The sequence below is a fragment of the Camelus bactrianus genome, chromosome 5 (assembly GCF_048773025.1).
Source record: "Camelus bactrianus isolate YW-2024 breed Bactrian camel chromosome 5, ASM4877302v1, whole genome shotgun sequence".
Lineage (NCBI taxonomy): Eukaryota > Metazoa > Chordata > Mammalia > Artiodactyla > Camelidae > Camelus > Camelus bactrianus.
Genome location: NC_133543.1, coordinates 54,051,912 through 54,074,862, shown reverse-complemented (window position 1 = coordinate 54,074,862; position 22,951 = coordinate 54,051,912). Strand labels below are relative to the sequence as shown.

The 22,951-nt window shown below is 44.7% G+C and overlaps 1 protein-coding gene and 1 long non-coding RNA gene across 12 annotated transcripts in view; one reads left to right on the top strand and one right to left on the bottom strand.

Annotated features, from left to right (window-relative positions):
* LOC123618482 (uncharacterized) overlaps positions 1-13,530 on the top strand; it is a 30,533-nt gene extending 17,003 nt beyond the window's left edge. For both annotated transcript variants that reach the window (XR_012507037.1, XR_012507036.1), the window contains one exon: positions 1,095-13,530. This is a non-coding gene — a long non-coding RNA (uncharacterized LOC123618482). The remainder of the gene's footprint in view (positions 1-1,094) is intronic.
* The window catches only part of RAPGEF4 (Rap guanine nucleotide exchange factor 4), a 273,427-nt gene that overhangs the window by 7,135 nt on the left and 243,341 nt on the right, over positions 1-22,951 (bottom strand). For 9 of the 10 annotated variants that reach the window (XM_010960700.3, XM_045520925.2, XM_045520926.2 and 6 more), the window contains 7 exons: positions 21,910-22,007; positions 16,870-16,995; positions 16,282-16,460; positions 13,350-13,440; positions 9,743-9,793; positions 8,887-8,974; positions 8,403-8,467 (listed from right to left, as the gene is read on the bottom strand). In XM_010960700.3, the coding sequence (XP_010959002.2) occupies positions 8,403-8,467; positions 8,887-8,974; positions 9,743-9,793; positions 13,350-13,440; positions 16,282-16,460; positions 16,870-16,995; positions 21,910-22,007 (698 nt within the window). Of the gene's footprint in view, positions 1-8,019; positions 8,110-8,402; positions 8,468-8,886; positions 8,975-9,742; positions 9,794-13,349; positions 13,441-16,281; positions 16,461-16,869; positions 16,996-21,909; positions 22,008-22,951 lie in introns of those variants that run through there. The other variant, XM_074363889.1, reaches the window with a different exon arrangement.

The window sequence follows — 22,951 nt, the reverse complement described above, 5'->3', positions numbered from 1 at the left end:
TCCTTGATCTAGAAGATGATACACATCCAAGCCCACAATTTAAAGAAAGTCACATTACTGACATCTGAACTAATCGTGAATCAGATCTCTCCACCAACTTTGTTGAGCTTCCTTCTCTGTAGATGTGCAGTTGGTCTCTTGGACCCAAGGGGAGGACTTCGCATTTATCTCCACTAAAAGCCGTCTAGTTAGTCGTCCTATCCTTCTGCAGACAAGCCTCATGTATTATTTTTGACAGTAGTTGACTGTTTATTCACTGCTGTTCTCAGCTAAAGAAGGTTGGCAGAAACTAAGGTTAAAAGACATGGGCTTTATTATCCAACTTCCACAGCAGGGATGAAGCCAAAAATTATACCCTAGGCTTGGAGGTCCTGCCGGAGCAGGTTGGCCTGCCTGGAGCAGGAGAGGCAACTCTCCTGTAATGCCGGGCCATTGGGAAAATACCTGATGACTCCAAAGCAGAGCTTCTCATCTGTTTTTTTTCCTCCCCATCCCAACAAACCTGAGGTTATGACACACTCCCATTACCAACTAGCTTATTAAAACAGCGATTTGTAATTCAGGGGCAGAGGGAAAACGCACTTCTTAATTTATTTAAATAGATTTTCTTCCCTAACATAATTCTTCTGAGACTTGCTTTTTTTGGGGGGGGGGGTAGGTAATTAGGTTTATTTATTTTTTAATTAAATATTTTTAATTATTATTTTTAACGGAGGTACTGAGGATTGAACCCAGGACCTTGTGCATGCTAAGCATGCGCTCTACCACTGATTATACCCTCCCCCCAACCCATGCTCCTTTAGAAGATGCCTGAATCAGTGTAGGTGGACAGTGTGAGGCCCCTCTCCACACCTGAGCTGGTTCTGACATAGCCCCAACCCCTGCTGGGAATCACCACCTTAGGGTTGGCTCATCGGCCGGCCCTGGACGATGCTAGCCAAGAAAGCAGTCCACAGCTAGCATGCCAGGCTCCCCTCGGGGAATTTACATTCTCAATTTCCCGCAGCCACACTTTCCTTGGGATGAATTCTAAGTACGGGTCTTCAGAGCTTATTTGCAAGAGTCAGTATGTTCATACAGGTCCTCACCTACAGGGCTGAGAGACGGACCCAGCTGAAAGCTGATGCATCTCCATCAGGACATGGACTCACACGGGCAGCTCAGAGAGGACAAATGAGGCGGCATGAGAAGGACTACCCTCAGGTATTTCTTTCTTTATGAAGCTGAAAATAGACTCGGAAGCAGATGTCCTTCCTGGGGCCTGAGTCACAGAGTGGCCAGCACAAAGATGCTATCCAGAGGAGGGAGTGACCAGCTGGCCACACTCAAGCCTGTCCCAGGCGAGAGGCCCTGAGGTTATGGTCCCAACCGCAAATCTATCTCAAGCTCGGATGCAAGGAATTTCCCTTGAATCCAATGAGGTGTCAGAGGGGCCTCTTCTCAGACTTGGGGGCCCAGGCTCCCCGTTTACTTCCTGTGGCACCCTCCCCTCAGGAGTGGGCTGGCCACGTTATACCTTCACTTCTTTGCAGACGGTCAGTGACCCACCAGGCCTCTCCAGCTGTGTCCAGCTTTTCTGGCCAGCTCTGTACTGAGTCTTTTGCCCGGACTGAGCTCTCCCTTGGCTCTTCCATCCCTGAGGTGGAGGGGACTTCTATGTCTGTCTTTCAAATTGAGACCAGCAGGCCCTCCAGAAAACACCACGTTGCACTGTTACATTCTCTCGACCTCCCACTCACAGCCAGCTGCCAGAACAGCCGTCCACTTCCTAGGCCAGGCAGCCTCTCTGCTCCGAGTCCCTTGAGAAGTTGCTCCCTGACCTCAGGCATCTAAATGCCTGCCCTCAACAGTTTTTGTCTTTCCTTCCCTTGAGATCTTTGCCATCCTTCTCCTTAAAGTTTGCCAGATTGCTTTTTCTTTTCTTCTTTCTTCCCCTACAGGTTTGCCTCTGCTCCATCTGTATGCCTATCGAATGTAGGATCTCAGCCAACCACTCCTTACTTAGCATGTGTAAAAACCACATTCATACCATTCTGATGATTTTACTCAGACCCTCATATCTTGGGACAAGAGTTTTTTTCCACAACAAGACCTAGAAACATATATGTCTCTAACCTGCAAAGACCCATGATAGCAACCAAGTGGAATTAAGTGCACAGTAAGGACCAGAGATAAAAGATAAAATGGCCCAGTAGCTGAGCCAGCCTTCATATATGTATCCTGAGGAAGAACCCTGAGCCCCATCTTGTGGATCTTTAATATCCAAGAGGTGTGTGACATACAGATACAAGTGTGTAACAGGCATGATACTCATGGTATATTGTACATATGGTGATCCTGGGACCCGGCAGCTCAGGTGAGTGTGCAGGTACACTCACATCTCTGCCCTCAGGGAAGGACACTGAAGGACGGACACAGTACACAGGGAGGAGGGGAGACAGAATAATGTCCAGTGAGGAACAGAAGGCTAAGGGAGTCATCTTGCATAACGTATCAGTAATGCAAAATGCTTGGGACGTTCTGCTTAATCAGATTTTTCTAACAAAGTAGAAAATACTATTGGGTTAAACCCTTGTTATATAAATTCCTCTAAAAATGCTTTAATGCACTGTCCTATTTCACTAAGTCCAACACTGGAATATGATTGGGTTATTCTTTTATTCAACAAACATTTCTTGCATACTTATGATGTGTCAGACACCTTTTTGGGTGCTAGAGAAGTATCAGTGAACCAAGCAGATAAGATACCTGGTCAAGGACACTTACATGCTAGTGGAGAAGACAGGCAATGAAGAGGCAATAAAGAAGAGCATTTCAGATTGTGAAACCAGCTTCAGAGCAAGGTATCTGAGAACAAGCTGTCTGGTGAGGTGTGGCAGAGAGAAGAATGTTTGAAGGGTGGTCAGGGAAGACCACTCAGAGGAAGGGACACATGAGCTAAGACCTGAATGATGTGAAGGAGCCAGACATGGGACTGGCGGTAGACAATTTCAGGCAAAAGTAACAGCTAGCACAAAGGCCCTGAGGTAGGAAGGAAAAGAAAGAAGGCTGGTTTCACCAACTGGGACTGAGTATGGAAAAGATGAAGTGTGAGATGAAGCTGGATGGGTGCTCAGGGTAACAAGTCTGGATTTGATTATATTACATTGTTATATTTAACATGGTTTTATTTTCCTCTTATAAGCTGCAGGAAGTTACCTCTTTGCATTTTGCCTTTTGACATCTCTTTTTTATTGAAGTATAGTTGATTTATAATAGTGTTAATTTCAGGTATACAGCAAAGTGACTCGGTTACGCATACATATATATATATAGAGAGAGAGAACTATATTCTTTTTTCTTAGTTCTTTTCCATTATAGTTTATTACAAGATATTGAATGTAGTTCCCTGTGCTATACAGTAAATCCTTGTTTATTTTATTTATGGTAGCGTGCATCTGTTAATTCCCTTCTCCCAATTTAACCCTCCTCCCCCCTTCCCCTTTGGTAACCATAAGTTTGTTTTCTATGCCTGTCAGTCTCTGTTTTGTAGATAAGTTCATTTGTACTATTTTTTTAGATACCACATATAAGTGATACAATAGTTGTCTTTCTCTGTCTGACTTGCTTCCCTTAGTATGATAATCTCTAGGTCCATCCATGTTGCTGCAAATGGCATTATTTCATTCTTTTTAATGGCTGAATAGTATTCCTGTGTGTGTGTGTGTGTGTGTGTGTGTGTGTGTGTGTGTGTGTGTGTGTGTGTGTGTGTATACATGTATATATATCCATTCTATCTGTCAGTGGGCATTTAGGTTCCATGTCTTGACTATTGTAAACAGTGCTGCTATGAACATTGGGGGGCATGTATCTTTTCGAATTAGGGCTTTTGTCTTTTCTGGATATATGCCCAGGAGTGGGATTGGTGGATCAAATGACAATTCTATTTTTAGTTTTTTTAAGGAAGCTCCATAGTGGCTGCACCAATTTATACTCCCACTACCAGCACAGGAGGGCTCCCTCTTCTCCACACCTTCTCCAGCATTTATTATTTGTAGATTTTTTAATGATGTCCGTTCTGACCGGTGTGACGCAATACCTCACTGTAGCTGTGATTTGCATTTTTCTAATAATTAGCGATGTTGAGCATCTTTTCATGTACCTGTTGACCATCTGTTTGTCTTCTTTGGAGAAATGTCTATTTAGTCCTCTGCTTATTTTTTAATTTTTAAATTTTTTTGATATTGAGTTGCTTGTATGTTGTATGTTTTGGAAATTAAGCCCTTGTCTTTCTCTGTCTCCTTGTCAGCTGCATCAGTTGCAAATATTTCCTCCCATTCCGTAGGTTGTCTTTCCATTTTGTTTATGAAATTTCCTTTGCTGTGCAAAAGCTTGTAAGTTTGATTAGGTCCTATTTGTTTATTTTTGCTTTTATTTATATTGCTTTGGGAGATTGATTTAAGAAAACATTGCTACGATTTATGTCTGGAAGTGTTTTGCCTATGTTCTCTTCTAGGAGTTTTATGGTGTCATGTCTTATATTTAGGTCTTTAAACCATTTTGAGGTTTTGTTGTTGTTGTTGTTTGTGTATGGTGTGAGGGAGTGTTCTAATTTCATTGATTTACATGTAGCCGTCCAGCTTTCCTAATACCACTTGCTGAAGAAACTATCTTTTCTCCATTTTGACATCTCTTATTACTGTTGAAAACTAGTTTTTATAGCTTTTGTTGATTTTTAATATTTCAAGTGTTTGTGTTTTATCTTCTCAATTGCATATTATCTCCTAAAAGCCAAGGATTACGTTTTGGATTTCTTTTATATTTTATAGAAAAATTCTTTGCCTAGATACTCTACACATATTTAACTGCCTTGAAACATACCCTTCAGAACATCTGCATTCAGCCCAGTTCATGTGTTCTATATGAAGAAGTAAACTTTCCAAGTCCTCTTGTAGATTTCTATTGCATTGGAAAGGTCTGGGAATTGGGGGGTTTGAACACTTAAGAGTTTTACTTGGAGACTTTTTTCCCATAGCTTGATATATGTCCAGTGCTCTCACCATGAATCTTGTGATAATGTTATTGATGATAGAAAACATATTGTTGCTAAACGTGGAATGGCATGATTAGTGATACAAAAACATATGGATTCAAAGCATTGCCCTTCCTTCATGAATTAGCTTCTGTCCATGTTTCCAGAAGTAGAGAAGTTTGGATAGGCTTCTCATTCAAAATAAAATGACTATCTTAAAATAACAGTCATAAATAAACCCACCTAAATATGGGTATGTCTGAAACAGAACCAACCTCCTAATACAGCAGCACCGTGGCTATCAGCATGCTTTATGCAGGCTGGGCTAGTGGCAGCCGGCCAGCATATTATCCTCTAATCCATTGCTAGTCTACCTCCTAAATGTTATAAATATTCATGTATGCCATAGAAAGCTACAAAGGGCTTTATTCAAACATTTTTTGAATACTCCTTTATGTTCCCCCCAAATGAAAGAATGTCTGCTTTTTAAAAAAATTTTGAATAAGGATCAGAGTGTGAATTCTCTTTTGTTCATACTCATAAATCCTGAAAACCAATATGCAGCAAATTCTCTAATCCTCGTTTCATACCTCAAGGGTGAAGAGGTTCAAAACAAAAATGCTTAGGGTTGGCACAGTACTTAGCTGTGACGGTGCAATGCTGCCACCAAGAAAAGGCATCTGCGTCCCCGACTACCCTGGTGACTTCCGCCCCTGGCAGGGGCTCCCTCAGGAGATACAGCCTACCAGCCCCACAAAGGCTGCCAGCTCTGCTCACCACCTTGGCCTTGCTGATGACTGGGAAGTGGCATGGACATCAACCTGCACAGGGAGACAGATGCGTCCTTCTCCAAGAACACAGCAATAACAGCAGCCACCAGTGGGCGTTGGAAGTGGTGGTGGTACAGGGGCAGGGGTGGGCTAGTTTATGGGGAGAAAAGGTTGAAAAGTTGGCAGCAAGTGCCAGGTTGGTCAAAGCCAGATTTAGAAAACATAATCAAATCTTTATGAAATTCCAGTTCATTAACACCTAACTCATGGAAGGGCAACTGTACAATTAAACTTTCTCATGGTATGATTTATCAAATGAAATACAGTTTATAGCTGCCGGAGCAGAGAACTAGCAGTACTCTTTCAGTATCCTTTCTCTCCTTCTCTGTCATAGTAATAAAATCCTCTGATTTTGAGTGGGGCACATGGATACCCAATTTAAGGGCTATACATTCTAACTTTTCATGTGACTGAGTTTCTTCTGGCCAATAAAATGTGAGCCAAGTGGTGAGTGCAACTCCAGGTCATATACTTACAGGGAAAGAGTGGGTCTTCACCTCTTTCCTCTTTGCTCTAGCTGGGATAGGGGTGGTGGTGGTCCACCGTCTTGGACCACATGGATGATGACATGGCAAGAGAGAAGGCTGGAACCTTGACTGCTTCCTGGAGCAGAGCTACCACACTTGGACGTTTAAGTGAGAAGGGAATAAACTTATCTTGCTTCAGCCAGCATTCATTTAGGTTTCCATTAGTGCCGCTGAACTGCTATCTGAGCTCTTCAGTGGCTTTCAAGCCAAAGTGGACTCTCTCAGAGCAGGGTGTGAAGGACCTCTCTCCTCCCTGCGAGGCATGTAAGAATCCACTGCTGTCAGTATGCAGTGTAGAAACCGGGAAGGGAAACGCTCTGAACATCCACTGAATACGATTTTAACTTTGCCTTTGCAGGTTGTGGATGCAATGCTAAGATCTAAAAACCTAGATGAAACGACTCTCATCCTCCTTCTGCTGTTCTTGTTTGTTCTGCGTAGTTTACTTTAATGATCAAAAGTGCTAAAGGTCAGTCAACTCTTTAGCAAACTCTGACTTCTGTGCCTCTGCACATGGATATTTCACAGTCAGATGGTTGGCTTAGCCACCCTCAGCCTGTACTGTTGCCCAGGTGATCTGGAAGGTTCTTTACCTATGTGCTAAATCTTTCATTTCTGGAAAACACGTTTTCTTTTGAGAAGTCAGGGAAATGTGTTTAATTCCCCATACTAATATGTGAGCAAAGAATGTTTTCCCTTTGATCATAGAACTATTAAACTGACACAGTGATAGAGATGTTCATACTCTGCCCTTGGTGTGGGGGTGGGAGGGAAAGACTGCTGAGAAATATTTGACCTTTAGTATAAAGTGTCTTTGAGGAGTGTGGACTCATGTGCTATTTCCTAAGAAGCTTAAGACACAGGACCTGGTGCCAGCACTGGCTGCCCGTCTTTACCAGGCTAGGCTTTGCAATATGCTCGTTCCCAAAGTCCAGTGGTCCGGTCCTTATAGGATTACTGTGAGATGTTTGGAATTCTCCTGGAGTCACACATACTAGCTGGATTTCAAGAAACAATTAGAATAGTTTTCTGATAAGAATGCTTATAGCACTGTATGGCTTACAGGAAGATTTAAATACTCTCAACCCATCAATCATCTCCAGGGACAGATGGGGCAGCCACATCCCCATTTTCTGTTGGGGAAACAGACTTACAGAGAAGTTAAGGGACAGCTACAAAGGGATGCAGCCGAAAACTGAGCCTCGTGTCCCCCAGACTCCGAGTCCTGAGCTTTCCCGGCAGCTCCACGTTCACCACTGCAACGCGTAGCCCAGGCACGTGCTCACCCGCACAGAGGTAACACCCGGACACCCCATCCGCACAGCTGCAGCCGAAGGGTTTAGAAGACAGTGGCGCATTCTATTACTGTGTGCTGTGTAGCTAAAGAAAGGTTTTGGCATGACCTGCCTTATTGCTTCACAGAAGACGAGAAAGTAAACTGCAAACAAATGCCAGATAACACAGCTTTTTCTGCAGAGGAGGGGCACTGGGAAATACACTGAGTATGTGCCAGTTCCACCCAACTGTTGTTCAAAAAAAAAAAAATAATGGTTTTGGTTATGAAGATTTTCAAGTTCCCACTCTGAACTTGGGTGAACTTTACTGGAACAAGTGATACACATTCAGATGACTGCTTCATAATAAAGATCCTCTGTAGAGCTGCCTTTTACCGACATGCAGTAAAGTCAGGCTCAGCAGATGAACATTTCAAAGGCATCCTGGGCAGTCTAGCTCCACAAACCTTGCAACAAAACAACAACATGGAAGTCACTCTGGAACATTCATGCATTTTAGCAACAGGCAGCCAAGGACGAAGCACACAGCATAAAAGCCAGCTGCTGCTGTGAGCCGCTGCGCAAATACTATTCAGTTTCATAAAAGAGAACTGACAGACTAAAATAGGTAGCCAATTTGAACCTAATATTTCAAAACTAGCTTTTTAACATGGCAGCTATATGGAAATTATTTCCTTTATTAGTACAAATGCAAATTTTATCTTAAAAAAAGTGGTTAAGGTAAAAATACTGTACGTACCATTTTTTCAAAGTTTACTAGATTGTCAATGAATGTCTTGTTCCCCTCATGAGTAAATGTCATATCTGCAAAGAAATAAAAGTCACATTCTAATCACTAATAGAAATATGTCATAGTAAGAAACCACAATAGCACCTTTGGAGTAAGCTAGAGGATTTGCATAACACTGCAGTTGAAAAAAGCCGATAATAGTTCCTTTTATGTTAGGTGTTTAACTTTCTAAAGCACTTTACCTGAGCTTAGTAAAATTTCCAAACTAACTGTCTATTTCACCATCAAGTCTTCCAAACCATGCCTGGATGGAGTCCTGCTTCTCTAAAAATTCTCTCCAACCCACTCAGAAAGTCAGGGCTGAGAGGGGACGAAGAAGAAGGTAGAGAGATGGGCTCATTCGTCCCAGGGAGGTCCGTCTGATTAGGCTCCTGTTCATTTTCCTCCCCATATACTCATCACTGGCTCGGCCTGCGCATTCCCTTGGAATTACCTTTAATGAGCAAAGGCATGAAGGGGATGAGAGGAGGCTCCAGCTTAGCTACTGTCAGCCTGTAGGCCCTGTGGTTCCTTGAAGGATCCTTTAGAGAAACAGAGAGATGCTGGTTAACAGCTGGTGACACAGACACCACCCAGCCTGTCATCTCCCAAGCAGGTAGTTTTGAAAAAAGCGTAGCTACAAAAGAAAGGTGGACTTAGTGAAACCAACTGATTTTTGTTTCAAAACAGCTTCCCGTATGACATGAAAATCATTTACTTTTTGTTTCCTTTCTTGGTTGAAGGGGAGCTATGCCTATCGGGGTCAAGGGGAGAGAGCCCCTTTGAGAGCCAACGCCAAATGTAAAACAAACCCCAGCTACGAGATTCCCCTTCTGCTGAAGCACCGTCTCCTTCCCAGAGCTGACCACCCTCCTCCCTGTCCTGCACAGCCAGTCCTGACGGACGTACCTTCTCTGAAACCCTCCCCTCACTCCTGCCAAGTCCCACTCACTCTTCTTCTGTCTGTTAACACCTCCCCACCAATGGGGAAAAATCAGTTTGGCAAGCCAAGGAAAATGCAGCTTCCAACCCTTGGCCAACCTGTGCTGATGGAAAGGGTCCTATTACACTGCTTTTCTTAGTTACACAAATTGACCTTAAGTGGGACATAAGTCCTCTTTAAGTTAGTACCTGAGGGTGCCATTCATTAGTCAGACATGCTTGTTTTAGCAGCACTTAAAATGGGATCATAAACTTCTTAAAGTCATGCAAGGACGGATAAAATTTCCAAAATGAGAACTTCAATTCAGCTAATCAGAAATTGGATTAATGCAGACAGTGAACAGAATAAAGGAGCCACTGTCACTTACCATTAAACTTTCAAACTCCGCATAGAACTTCTTGAACTTGCTTGGCAGTTTCTGTTAATGAAATGAAAATGCCACACTCATATGTCAGATTCAGTCTCTTGATATGTATCCTGTGTCACCATTTCTAGGGGAAATGGATTTCTTTTGGCTCTTAATCAAACGTCTCTAAGACAGGCCAGACTGTAATCTGTCTTGTCATCTGAGGATAATCTTCTGGAATCTAGAGAACTTGTCTTTTAAATGTCTTAACCTAGTTGAACCAACACTAACGACCAATGCTTTGGTCTTACTGCTTTTATAATGTTTCCTGCGGTGGATTATTCATAAAAAAAGACCACATTCCCAGACTACAAGTGGTTTGGAATTAACCCCTCACTGTTTTAAACTCTCTGATTCCCACAGTTAGGAATTTAGGCCAGAGAATATTAGGATTAAAAGTTTTAGAAACTACCTAATTCAACCCTCCCCCTCCTTTACAATGTAAGCTACGAGAGAACAGGGATTTTTATCGGTTTGGTTTACTGCTATAGCCTCAGTGTCTAAAAGAATGTCAGGAACATAGTAAGTGCTCAATAAAAATGTATTTGACTGGATTAAACCTGTACTTTATAGATGGGAGAGATTACAGCTCAGTTTAAATGACATGCCAGGGTGGCATGGCTGATACCGGTCAGGGCCTCCGTAATCCCAAAGCCAGCCTCCTTTTCTGCTGCCTCCCTTACGTAGGGAGGCATTATGCTTCCCTACACAGGTGTTTCTCCCACATGACTCTGCCTTGCTGTAACACAAAAATTGATAGTTCTATCAATTTAGTAATTTCTCATGGCTATATTTTGGCATATGATTCAACATCACTGACTGTACCCATAAATCTACACCAGTATCTTTCAATCTATTAGTTCTCACTTTGTTTAGGTCATGAGCTTTTAGTAAAGCTGAACTCTTCTCCTCTGACAGGGCCACACCAAGACAGAGCAACGTGGTATGTTTCCAGTGAAGTCTACCGTCAACCACTGATTCACCAGTCAGGCCCCTGCAATCCACTGAAATACTCCTTCCTCTTCTTTTTCTCTTTTCTGAATAGGTTTGTCACATTCCCATTTAAATACTGTAAAACATTTTATTTTGTTTCTAGGAACTAGTCTGCTCATCATCTTGAAACTCATTTTCTTAGCTCCTGTTTCAAGCTAAGAAACACGAAACCTGATACCCTTGCTTAGAGGGCAAGTTCAAAGGGACGAAGGCTGGGATGGGCATCAGGGGATGCAAGGTGCTCATGCCGCATGGACGGTCCCAATCACCATGTTAGGCGATCACTTTCCAGGAACACAGACCATTTTAAAAATTAGGAGTGAATGACCTCTTTGGTTAGATCTGCACTCTAGTTCTCTTTCCTTACTTAGCCGACTTTTGGGTCAAAGGCAGGAGTGCACAGGGTAATAAAACATTTTGTGGGTCTTCACACTATGATCTTCCTACACCCCATGCTTCCAGAGCAGAGGTTCTCAACTAGGCGGGCAATTCTGTTCCTCCCACCCGGGGACACTTGGTAATATCTGCAGACATTGTCATTACGGGGGTGGGTGGAGTGAGAGGTGCTCCTGGTAGATAGTAGGTTGAGTCCAGGGATGCTGCAAAGCCTCCGACATGGCACAGGATGCCCTCAACCCGCAACCCCCAAGAACGATCCTGTCCAAAGCATCAGCACCACCAAGGCCAGGAAACTCTGCTCCGGGCTCTCACTCCCTCTTGCTTTATCTCAGATTGATCTTTCTCTTCCATGTTGAACCATTCCCTTTGCCACGTGGCTCCACCCTATTTTCTGTTTTGGTCCCTGGCCGTCTCACACGTGTTCTCTAGCTCCCAGAGGCCACATTGCTCCTGCTGCCATCCCGTGACTCACTGGAGCCGTGTGGGAGGGTTTCAGCAAGTACAGGTAGATAAACCCACGTCTGAGGTGCTTATGAATGAAGGCTCTTCCTGCAGGATGATCCAATTACATTTCACCTTAAGAGATGGAGCCGTGTAAGTGATGAAGGTGGCTCTTCTCTTTCCAGCGACAGGCAGAAACAGCAGGAAGAGCCCACGTGTGCTTGTGCTCCTTCCTCCCCCCGTGGAGTGAAGGACTGGTCAGTGAACCCTCTCCCTTCGCTGACTGCATTCCCCCCTACCCCCCCCCACCGCCCAGGCGGCCTGCTATTTCTCTCTTTAAGACCAGGAAAGGGGCCCCTGAGAGTGTTGCCCCCACGCTCCAGCCTTAATGTCTGGTGGCTCTTCTGTGTACCTATACCTGGCCTTCCTGGACCCCATGAGGCTTTATAGCTTTGATTTTCCCACCCAAATCATTTGGACTCTGTGAGAGGATTAAAAGCTGGAAATAGGTTGGAGAAAGCACATTATGTGACAGGGAACCCTAGGTGTCCAGAGATTCCAAGGCCTGTGGGCCACAGGGAGGGGAGGCACCCTGACATCATCGCGCAGATTTCCTGGCAGCACTGACTTTTACTGGCTGGAAGCGGCCCAGCTGCATGGCGTGCAGGCCTCCCCGATTCCCTCATTCCTATATTCAGGGGATGAGCTGCCGGGTGCTGCATCTGCCTGGAATCCGAAGAGAAACCCAAGACAGAAGGACTTGTGAGGACCTGTCCTATAAACAGTGGAAACACTGAGGAGGAACAGAGAAAGCAAAGAGTTTCAAGAGGGCAGTGGGGAAGGAAATGTTTCAAGGAAAACATTTAGAGATGCAAACAGCTGTCTTCGGTGCCTTTTGAAAGCATCGTTGCAAATTAAGTCTCTGTCATCCACGCCTCTATGCTTGACCTCTTTTTCTGCCCCACTTACACATACTTTTTTTATTTTTAGTAAGAGTCTATTTTTGTGTGTGTGTTCTATTAGAGATTAGTATTGCTTTGACTCTGTACCACATGAGAGGAGGGGTCAGGCCTATTTTGAGTCCTTAGCTGATGAAAAATGAAGATGTTCTCTAGCACAAATAACCAACCATCAACAAACCACGGAAAATGTATTTGCTACAGAGATTCACAGCACACCTGCACAACTTTCGCACCAAACTGAATTCCAGCCAACTGTTGTTCCTCCACACACAGAGAGGTCTGCCGGGGCTTCTGAGATCCTTAGCGCTCAGCTGGGCCAAACAGTTGGCCTTCTGGCCAATTCTCCCAGGAGCAAAATGCCTACTTGGAGAAAAATGGCTCTTCTGTCCTCTCTTAATTACAGATAAGGCTCATTTCAAAAGCAAGAAGCAGACGTTCCAGAGAACAATAGGATCTACAGCAAGACCTCTGAAGTCATCCGAGCGACGCTGCGATTCGTGTTGCACCTAGGAGCCAGACTTATCGCTATTTACACTGTACAGACCAAGAAGCTGAGAGCCCCTCGGCCCCCCGTACACAAAAGGACAGTACCTGTTATAATTCATACTCTGGGGCAAATGGGAAAAAGGAGACAGGTCACTTCCCTCAAAGTGTCCCACCTTTTCCATTGTTATACAAGTGTGAGTGATATTTCTGTGAAAAAAAGCTCACTGGTGAGCCTGTGTTTTTATCCTTAAGGCAAAAGTCACAGCTGGATCTCAGCTGAAGCTTACCTCCCACGTTAGTGCCAGGCGGCTCACGGCAACATTACTTAGCCCCATGACGATGGCAAAAAAGGAATTCAGGTTTTTGTACTCCTTGCAGCTGAAACACAAGAGGCACGTGTTTGAGTGAAATGCCACTTCTGAGCGAGATTAGAAAAAAATTAAAGTTCTATCTTCTGACGGTCATTAATATTCGTCAGGACTCCTCTATGAGAACGGGCAGTGATAGATTTAACGCACTGTGTAAGTTCCACCTGAGTGACCATGTTCTGCTGTTTGATTTCTCACTGTAATTTTAGAAAGGTGATGGGTTTTGGCCACTGAGGTTCAGGTTTTGAGAAAGAATGTAAAGACACCTACCCCAGGGATTGTTATTATAATCCCAAAGCTTGCTAAAAGCCTTGTTGGACCTGGGGGAAAACAGCTCACGGGCTAGGAAGAGAGGAAGCAAAATGTCGAAGACTTCCAGACTTTCAGCCTGAACCTGGGCACCTCAGGCTTTGGCAGCGTGAGAGGGAACTAAGAGTCACACTGCAGCAGCCACCAAGGCCTCCACCCACCCTGTAAATGCTTCTAATTTGTTGAAAAGAGTCAATTTACAAATGATGCCCATACAGCTAATAACCTAAACAACTGACCCAAAAATAACCTTATTTTCTGTGTTTGACTGATGTCAGTCATGCTGATCATTCTGAATCTGTATTTATGCCCTATTAGCTTTTATGAACATATATTTGGGAATAAGAATATTGGGGGACAAGGCTGAAGGTTCTTATTAGAATGGCAATATTTAGCCCAGTGTTTGGTTTAACTTGAAAAAGAAAAAGAAATCTTCAACGTCTTCATACCAAGCTCCTTGCAAAGGGAAAGAATCCATTTTGCAGTAAGCGCAAATCCTTTACCACAAATCAATATGGTTATCTAAGTTGACTGCATTGTAATTAAATCTTGTTTGGATTAGCATTTTTGCAAAAGGCTAATCAAATTGTTGCATTGGCTGCCTGTGTGCTCTTAGCAGAGGCAGCAAGCAGTGATTCTTAAATGATCTGTGTGGAAATGGGAAACAGATTTAGAGAAGCTAAATCTCTGTCACTGGTGAGGAAGCAAGCAGGGGCCTTCACCGTGCAAGGCTGGTGGCTCTCAGGTCAGGGGCTGAGCGCAACTTCAGAGACCCCGGGGCTGAAGGCAGTAAGGAGGGTTAGGGACACGTTTGCCTGTGTCCTACTGTGTGATCTTGAAAGGACACGCAGGACAAGAGTCCTGCATTTCTGGTCACTGCTCTGGTCACTGTTACCAACTCACTTTATCACCCTTGGTGGGTCCTGAAATTTCTCTAAGGCTCTGTCTCCTCACCTGTAAACGGGGATGATAACATTTGGACCCCAAAGTTTGGGGCAGGTCAAAGAGCTTCAATAGGATGGGCTAAAGTTCTCTAAAAATATCATGCAAAAAAAGCCAACTGACGCTAGGTTTAGATCTCATTCATGTAAATCTTGGTTTCAGAGTCGACAATCTTCTCCAGCTGGGGTGTGTAAAAAGTTCTACTGTCGGAGAACACAGCTTAAATAACTGTTAAATAATACAAGCCAATTTATTCTGAAAGCCAAATCTACCCATAATCAGAAGGAAGAAGGATAAGAAAGGCAAAAACATTAAAAAAAAAAAATTCCTGAGTTTTTGAAAGCTTCTCCTAGGCTGCCTCTGTAAAACAGCAGGATTAGGCCCCCAAAGGTTTTCTGATCACCATGGCTGTGTGCAGAGTTCATCTCTCTTTCCCTGTTGCACGTGGCTCTGCCAGGCTAAGGTGAAGACAGAACGTTCTCCTCGTAACAGGGAGCACATACTGTCACAGTTCCACTGTCATCTCCTTCCACACATGCAGAGGCATCTGTCCCTTGCAACAACGCTATTCAGGCTCCTGGGGAAAGTGGCTACACTCTGAACCAGATATTCACAAGCAACATTTTACCAAATCTTTCTTCCACAAGGCAGCTCTTGCCAATTAAGAGATACCAGCATTTGGGTCCATGGGATACCCCCTCCCAATTTCTGGCAAAATAATTCAAGGCATTTGGCAAGCTGATATGTGCAAGATGTCAGGCAGCATTTGCTTCTTTGTTTAGCTCTGGAAATCAGACTCTGTATGGGATCTAAACTCTTTGGCTCAAGAAAATTGCCTAGCTGGGGTCACTTACGCTCCCCACTTTCCTGTGCTAGCGCTCCCTGCATTTAGAAGGGAAAGAAGTCTCCCAGCCACCAGCCGCATTTAGCGTTTTATTTTTAGCACTGTGGTGATACCAAAAACATGGAAGTAAACAGGAGGTTGTCAGGCATGTCTAAATAGCAGGAGAAGATTAAATTCATGTCAGGGAGAAATCTAACTGGCCCCTGCAGTAAATAAATTGTTTCCCATGAAGTGCTATTAAATAGAATATTTATAAGATGCTGGCTTTTTCTGATGTTTATGGAGATGATTTTCATGGGCCTGGTTAGCCTGCCTTTATGCATTCTACCGATTTTATTCGGAGTTGCATGCGCCATTGTACCTGCATGTTCCCACTGCCCTCTACTGGCGAGAATGCGTCATGTTGGACCTCGACTAGCCCAAGCCCTTTAGACAGAGCTCTGTACAGCAGAACTTTGTCTGCTGAAGGGTCTCTTAAACCGAAGGAGGCACAAAGTCTGAGTCACAGCAAAATGAGGTCACAATTTTAACTCGAGCATCAGTGCCATAAAATGTTAATTCACACACTGATGTCAAATATTACAAAAGCGACAAAACACATCTTTCACATGAGTTCAGTGATTCTTAAGCCCCTGTGGTTGGTCCCGGTGCATGAGGAGATTTTATATCTTACTTTTCTTTTTAAGGCATAAACAAAGGGAATAACATGAAAACCCAGCTCAAATGCTTTTCTCTCCCCAGGCGGATGATACTTACTGGGCTGCTATCTTAATGAATTTTTTTAAGAGCTGAACACGCTTGCTGGGCTGGGAACAAAGGCAAATCTCAGTGACAACCCAAAACTGAATTTCATTAAACCTCCTCAGGAACAAATCCAAGTTTGCTGTGGTCTTTTTAAAATGATGCCTTCCAAACGTGTGATAGATTAGCTCCAGCTAGAAGAAAGAAAAATGATGTCACATCTTTGGTTTTGAATCAAAACACCCGCTCGGCTTCTCCATCTGATGTGACAAATTGCTATTGGTCAGCAAATGTGAATACGATCGCAGACGGGGATTCAATGAACTTCAACTTGAAAATCTGAAGGGCTCAATGAGGCTTGTTCAATATGTAACTGGAAAGTAGGTGCAATTAGCTTAACATACTCAGGAAGATAGCGCTTGCTGTGAATCATGAAGATTTTTCTTTAACACTCAAAGACTTCATAACAGGCTTTATTAATAAACTCAACAGTTAAAAAACCTCTCAAGTGGTTTCCACATTGCAGCACGTGTTAACATTTGCAGGGTGTATCCAGAGATGCTATGGTACCTACGGAGGGACAGTCTCAGCGGAGCACCTTACCTCGTGCACACAGTTGAAGAGTTCCCAATCATAAATCGTCATCTGGTATGCCAAGTCTTTGGAGCTCATCAGTTCAAAAGTTCCCACTGTTCCAACGGTTGGGCCCTCCTGCTCTGGCAAGGGAGTCTACAAATAATAATGCAAAGCATATATCAGAACCTCAAAACAGAATCTCAGAACAGACAAGCTGAACGCTGTAAGGAGTTTCTGAGGGGAAAGGATTCTGGAGATGCTTTCAGGAATATCTTGAAACTTTGATTTTACCCCGAGGAGAAATTGCTCTGAATGCTCACTTGCTTCCATGCCATCCATATAGTCGTCGTCATCACTCGAATCAGTTCCACGGGCTGAAAAACGTGGCCCATGGCAAACAAGATTCGGTGGAGACAGACCTATGGAGGTTCTCTTCTGCGTGGGCCTGGGAGCCCCCTGGAAACAATTCCTTTTCCCTGGTGAACTTGAAAGAAGTTCTTGGGGACTTTTTCCTCCTATTTCCCGCTGAAGCTATTCCAAAGCAGATGCTGGCATGGTAGCTTTGGATGTTTAGCCACAGAGCTCCTTACTATCGCAGGGGCTGGAGACAGGGGTAAAGTTGCTGCATCTCCATCGCCTATAACACACCGCCCGGGGTTACCAGGCGACAGAGGGCTCTGTGACTACATGTGATCACACCTGCTGTCCGCTTCCTCCACTTTCTGAGAGGTGCAGAGCTAGGGGTGCTGGTCATGTGGTCACGGTGTTTCCAGCCAGGCACCAGAAGGCTAAACTCCACCACCCTCTGGAAAACCCCTGGCCCAAACTTTCTATCCGACTTATCTCGTTTTTATTTTATAAGAGACGAGTTATGGTGCTTTTCCTTAATAAGATGAATGATTTGTATACATTAGAAACTTATGTATAATATATTAATACCCACTGACCTACAACAATATGTTTAAAGTTACAAAAGTCACATGAATTAAAAGACAACTCCCCCAATACGATGCTAAGCCTATTTGGATATTCAGTATGTAGGTTGGAAGTACTAATATGGTTCGCGTTCTAGCATCATCATTGCCCACAACCTTTACATTCTATAAATGCCCACTGCATCCTACGCATTTGAAAGTTTGCAGTTTAAAACAGGAGGCAGCCTTGAGCGGCAAGTCCAGCACTGCACATCAATCAACAGGCAGCTGCTGGCATTCATCTGCACGTATAAAGGGACAGAAAGAAGCATCAACACACACCTGACTCCTAGATACAGGGAAAAACAGATAAGGAAATCTGAATGGGCTGTTTGAGAGTCAGTAGGCTATGGAATGAATGTGTGGCCTGGAGAGGTTCTTGGAGAAAGAAGCTGGGCTGTAAAAGATGAAACAGACCAAACTGGGTGGGTTCAGAACAGCAAGGTTTCCCCTGAGTATCCAGGATGGTCTGTCATAGGTTGAAGGATGGCAAGAGAGCCATAAAGGTGGGGAACGCCGTTGTGAGACTTTCTTGGCAGGAACAGGGAGCCCAGGGGAACCAAATAAACAGCTTGAACAGCTTTAGAAAGTCTCTGAGTGCTGGATGTGGCATTAGGGTTTTGTTACAGATCAGGTGAATGCTCTCTAGAGAGCACCCCACTTTGACTACATAGACTTGGCTCGATTCCCCAATCTCATGACTGTCCGTTTCTAGCTCTAATGCGCTGGGGGCCCAGTACCTAGTACTTAGGCTTGTTCAGAGAATTGGATGGAAATAATTTACGTGCAGCATGTAAGCATGGTGTCCAGCACAAAGGAGGCCCCCATCATCCCTCCAAGTTGGTTCCACTCTCAGACGTGCTGCACCGAGACAGACGCAGGGAAGCGTGATGAGAACAGCACCCGCGTGTACAAGCACACCCTGTTGTTCCTGGTTCACTCTATGCAGGGCACGGAGAGCCGGGAAGAAAAACCATTACCCCAAAGTTTTAAAACTTAGGGAGCTGACCTGAAGCTGATGGGCACGTAGCATATGGAAGCAAAAAAGAAGAATGGTTTCAAGCAGGGTACGTCTCAGGTTAAAAACATTGGGGCAGGTTTTAAATGCAAGGTGTAAGGCCCCCTCTCAGGCTCAGCTAGGCTCTCCGCATTCTGCCTTCCCTCCTGTCTGCGCCACGGGGACCACAGCCCCTCTGAACACTGTGGACCTGCCCTCCCACTCTGTTCCTTGTGTTTGCACACTCCTGTCTGCCTAGCTCCTTATCTTTTCTCCTTGAGGTCTTACGGCTTTTCACAGAGAGGATAAATGAACCCATCAACTACAGGGAAGATGCCATAAAATTCTTTTAGTCGTGGATGCTGGTCCATCACCCTGAATCCCTTTTGAGAGAAAAGGAGAAACGCCTCTCTCTCTTTTTTTTTTTCAAGTGAGCAGGGCTCACCAAGCCCTCCCCCTTTTTGGCAAAGGGCAGGCTGACCCCTTCCGTCCATGAATCACCAGAGTCTATCTGAGCAGCAAAGAGGGCTCTTCTACCTCAAGTGGGGAATTTACACCCAACTGTGGGTCCCTGAGGAAGCAATGCCTTGGACCATTTTCTCATAGATATCCCTGTGGACATTTCCTTCAGATGAAGCAGAGCAGAGGCTGTGTAGGGTCTGCTCTGCACAGACAGATCTGAAAGGTGCCCACACAGAGGCACAGAATGTCGACAGACTCCCTCTTCCTCTCTCCGCTCTTTTTCAGAGCTGAATTCTTTCTTAAGCCCAGATGGTGGTGATTGGGAGAATAGCACTGTTACCCTCCCATTTTCCAGATGAGAAAACTGAGACAGTAAAAGGATGGGCTGACTGACACTGGCAAAGAGAAGGCTAAAGGAAGCTGCCACCCCAGCATCCTCTTTCCTCGTGCTCCCACACTTCTGTGTCAAGCTCTGCAATGGCATTTGCCACACTGGATGCTCGTTACACTTTGGTGTCCCACACTGCCCTGTGAGCTCCCTGAGGCACAAGAACCATGGTGGATTCATCTTCAAGACCATCCTAGAGTCAGAATTATCCACAGTGCCTGAAATGGTATAAAAGAGGCCCTAAACAAAAACCTAAGGAACTCGTGAATGGATAAAAGTAGAACCAAATTACAACGGGGTTTTATTGTAGTTTGCTCTGTACTAACATTTATGCTTAAAATGTCAAGAGAGTAAAACTCTAGAATCCAAGCCCTTAAGCAACTAGGATAAACTGCTGGCACTCTGCTAATTCTAGACAATGCTTTAGCACTGTGATGTGCTCAGTCCAGGCTGTTTGTGTTAGTTTCGTCTCCCTAACTTGACCGGAACTGCCATAAGGACAGGGGCTCCGGGACACTGGTCCAGTGTCCCACAGAAGCTAGCACTTCCTAAGTATGTGTTGATGGATCAGAGGTTTGGCCAACATTCTGTTCTGCAGAGTCATCCTTCATACGACTCTTCCTAGAAGGACCATCCTCAAAGAAATCTTTAGAAAGCCGGAAAAGAAGCTCCGTGCCTACAGTTTTGTGAGGCAGGTAAGGCTGGACCCGTCCTTAGTGTGATGGTGTAACTGCCGCCCTGTGAGTGACAGAGCACAGAGCAAGAAGTCCAGCAAGTTCACGTCCCGGGCACTTGCTGCCGAGTAAATTCCTTTCAATTACTCGGGCCTTAAAATGGAAGACTGGCGAGGACTAAGAGCTTGTAAGGCTGCAGGATTGTGCGCAAATAAACAGAGGCTTAAAAAGTTAGGACATCTGCCCCACAGGGAGCTGGAGCCAGTCCACACTCTCCATCTACACACCACGTCGCTGGGCACTGTGGCCAAGAACTAGCAGGCGAGAGAGGCCCCAGCGCTGTGTGGCAAACACATCACGCAGCACCTTCAGTCGGGCTCCGGCTGAACTGGCTTTGACAGCTGTCACTTCCAGGAGAGGGCGCGACAACTCATTTACGCCATATCCCCCCCACCAATCCCTCAATGTTGGGGAATATGTATTTTTCAGAAAGCAATGAAGGCAGACGATGAGAAATAGCTGAAGAGGACTGTGAGCAGATTCAGATCGTACAGCACTGAGGGGGTGCTACGGGGGGAGCAGTCGGGGAACTAGTGCCACGTCTGCTAAGTTCCTCTGCAGCTGAATTCAAGCTGTCACCAAAGTCCGCTTAAGTGTGCTACAGTCAGAATCATGATGAGGCTAGAACCTCATAGCTCTCAAAAGTCCAAGGAGGGGAATCTTGATGTATCTGTCATGCCGGATTTGATTAAACTGGGACGCACTCGTGCATCACTTACGTGGGTGAATTCTCCCCCTAAAATGGGATGCTGTTTCCCTCTAGTGCCCATGCTGTGCTTTGCTTGGTAAAGGAGCCCTGTGCATCTAAAGATGGAAGAGGCTAGTTCTCTCTGCTCTGAACTGGCCCCCCAGGCTTTCTCAGATGTTCTGATAGCCACTCAGTTCCATGCCTAACGGCTATGGGAGAAAAAAATGAACCCTACTTCCTGCATAAAGGAGAGAGGAAGAGTCACTCAGTAGCAGGAGCTGATTAAGCCTTTCCTCACAGCGAGTCATGTGTGGCTGCAGACAGGTGTTTTGGAGACTTGGGGAAAGTGGCTGGCCTCTGATACTTCATTTGCAAGATGGAGAGAGCCCTTTCAGGGAACAGCGTTTTCCTTGGACCGGAGGGTTGCTCCGCCATAATGCACTTCTCCATCCCCCTAAGGGGTAAGATAAATCACCACGTCTCATCTTAAAAAAAATTATTTCTATCCTGGTCTCTCAGTATTCAGGTTTTTAATATTAATATTTAAATTGGGGACGTTTCAAGGAGGTGAGTTACTAAAGAGTTCTGAAAGCTGAATTATGTCCCAGTAGTGGTGCTACTTGGCTAACTTCCACAAAGGAGAGTCTAAAGCTCAGAGCATCTCAAATGAAGCCCTGAGGCTTATCTAATTGACTGCAGAAGAGAAAAAGACAAGTAGCATTCAAGATTTTTTAGCAACCAGGTTCAATGTGACTGCAAAAATTAAGCTCCAGACAAATTTTTCTGATTGCAGATGCTGCTCTGAGGAGGCTGTCCACACCTACCAGTGAATCGAACTGCTCTCGCGGGCAAGCAAACAGGCGTCCATTAATGGTGAGCGTCGTAAATACTGAAACATCATTAGGTTTGAGCACCACCTTTTCTGTGAACATAAAAAGCGTGAGATTGCCTATTAAATGCATCTGAGATTTGCCGCACTGCCCTAATCACACCAACAAATTGCCAGCTTGGTGAATTACCGGAACATCCAGAGCGACTGCATAAAATACAGTCCTGACGGGACCCATTGGATAAAAAAGACACAGCATTCATGCAGGCACACAACACTCAGGATGCCATCAGAAATGACCACAAAACCAGAATGGCAATACCCAAGGGTCAATTCACCCAGTTCTGCATACCAAAACCACACTTGCTATTTAAAAAAAAAAAAGTTATGTTTCTAGATGGTAATAACACCCAGCACCTTGGAGTTGGAAGAATCACTTTTAGAAAACTTGGGGGGCAGTTTCTGAGATCCTACATGACTTCAGATGCAAAGTGTATTACTTTTTTTTTCACTCATTCCCTAATTTGGAGGGCAATTGTATTTATTACCTAGGTTAAGACTCCTATATTTAAAAAGTTAATGCAGACAATAAATATTTATTTAGCATTTAGGACTTGCTGGACACTGCTCTAGGCATTGAGGATGCAGAAGGGAACAATACAGAAAAAAGCCCAATCCGAAAAGAGCTTGTGTTACATCAGACCTCACGTCCTAGTGAGAGATGCGGACGGTGACAATCAGAGAGTAAGTGGCGAGGAGGAGGAGACAATATAGCCAGGGAGGAGGCTAGGAAGTATGGATAAGGGGGGAGAGGTTACAGTTTTAGAAAGGGCATCAGAGAAAGGACGGAGGGGTGTCCATGAGACGATGATCTTTGGGTGAAGACCCAAAGGAAGGGAAGGAGGCCCCTAAGGTAACTGTGGGAAGAACGTGTCAGAGGGATCAGCGAGGGTACGCATCCTGGGTCGTGTGCACTGGGGACAGGGGTGGGAGGGGACATCTTGGGAATCCAAGATGCACTAAAAAATCCTACATCA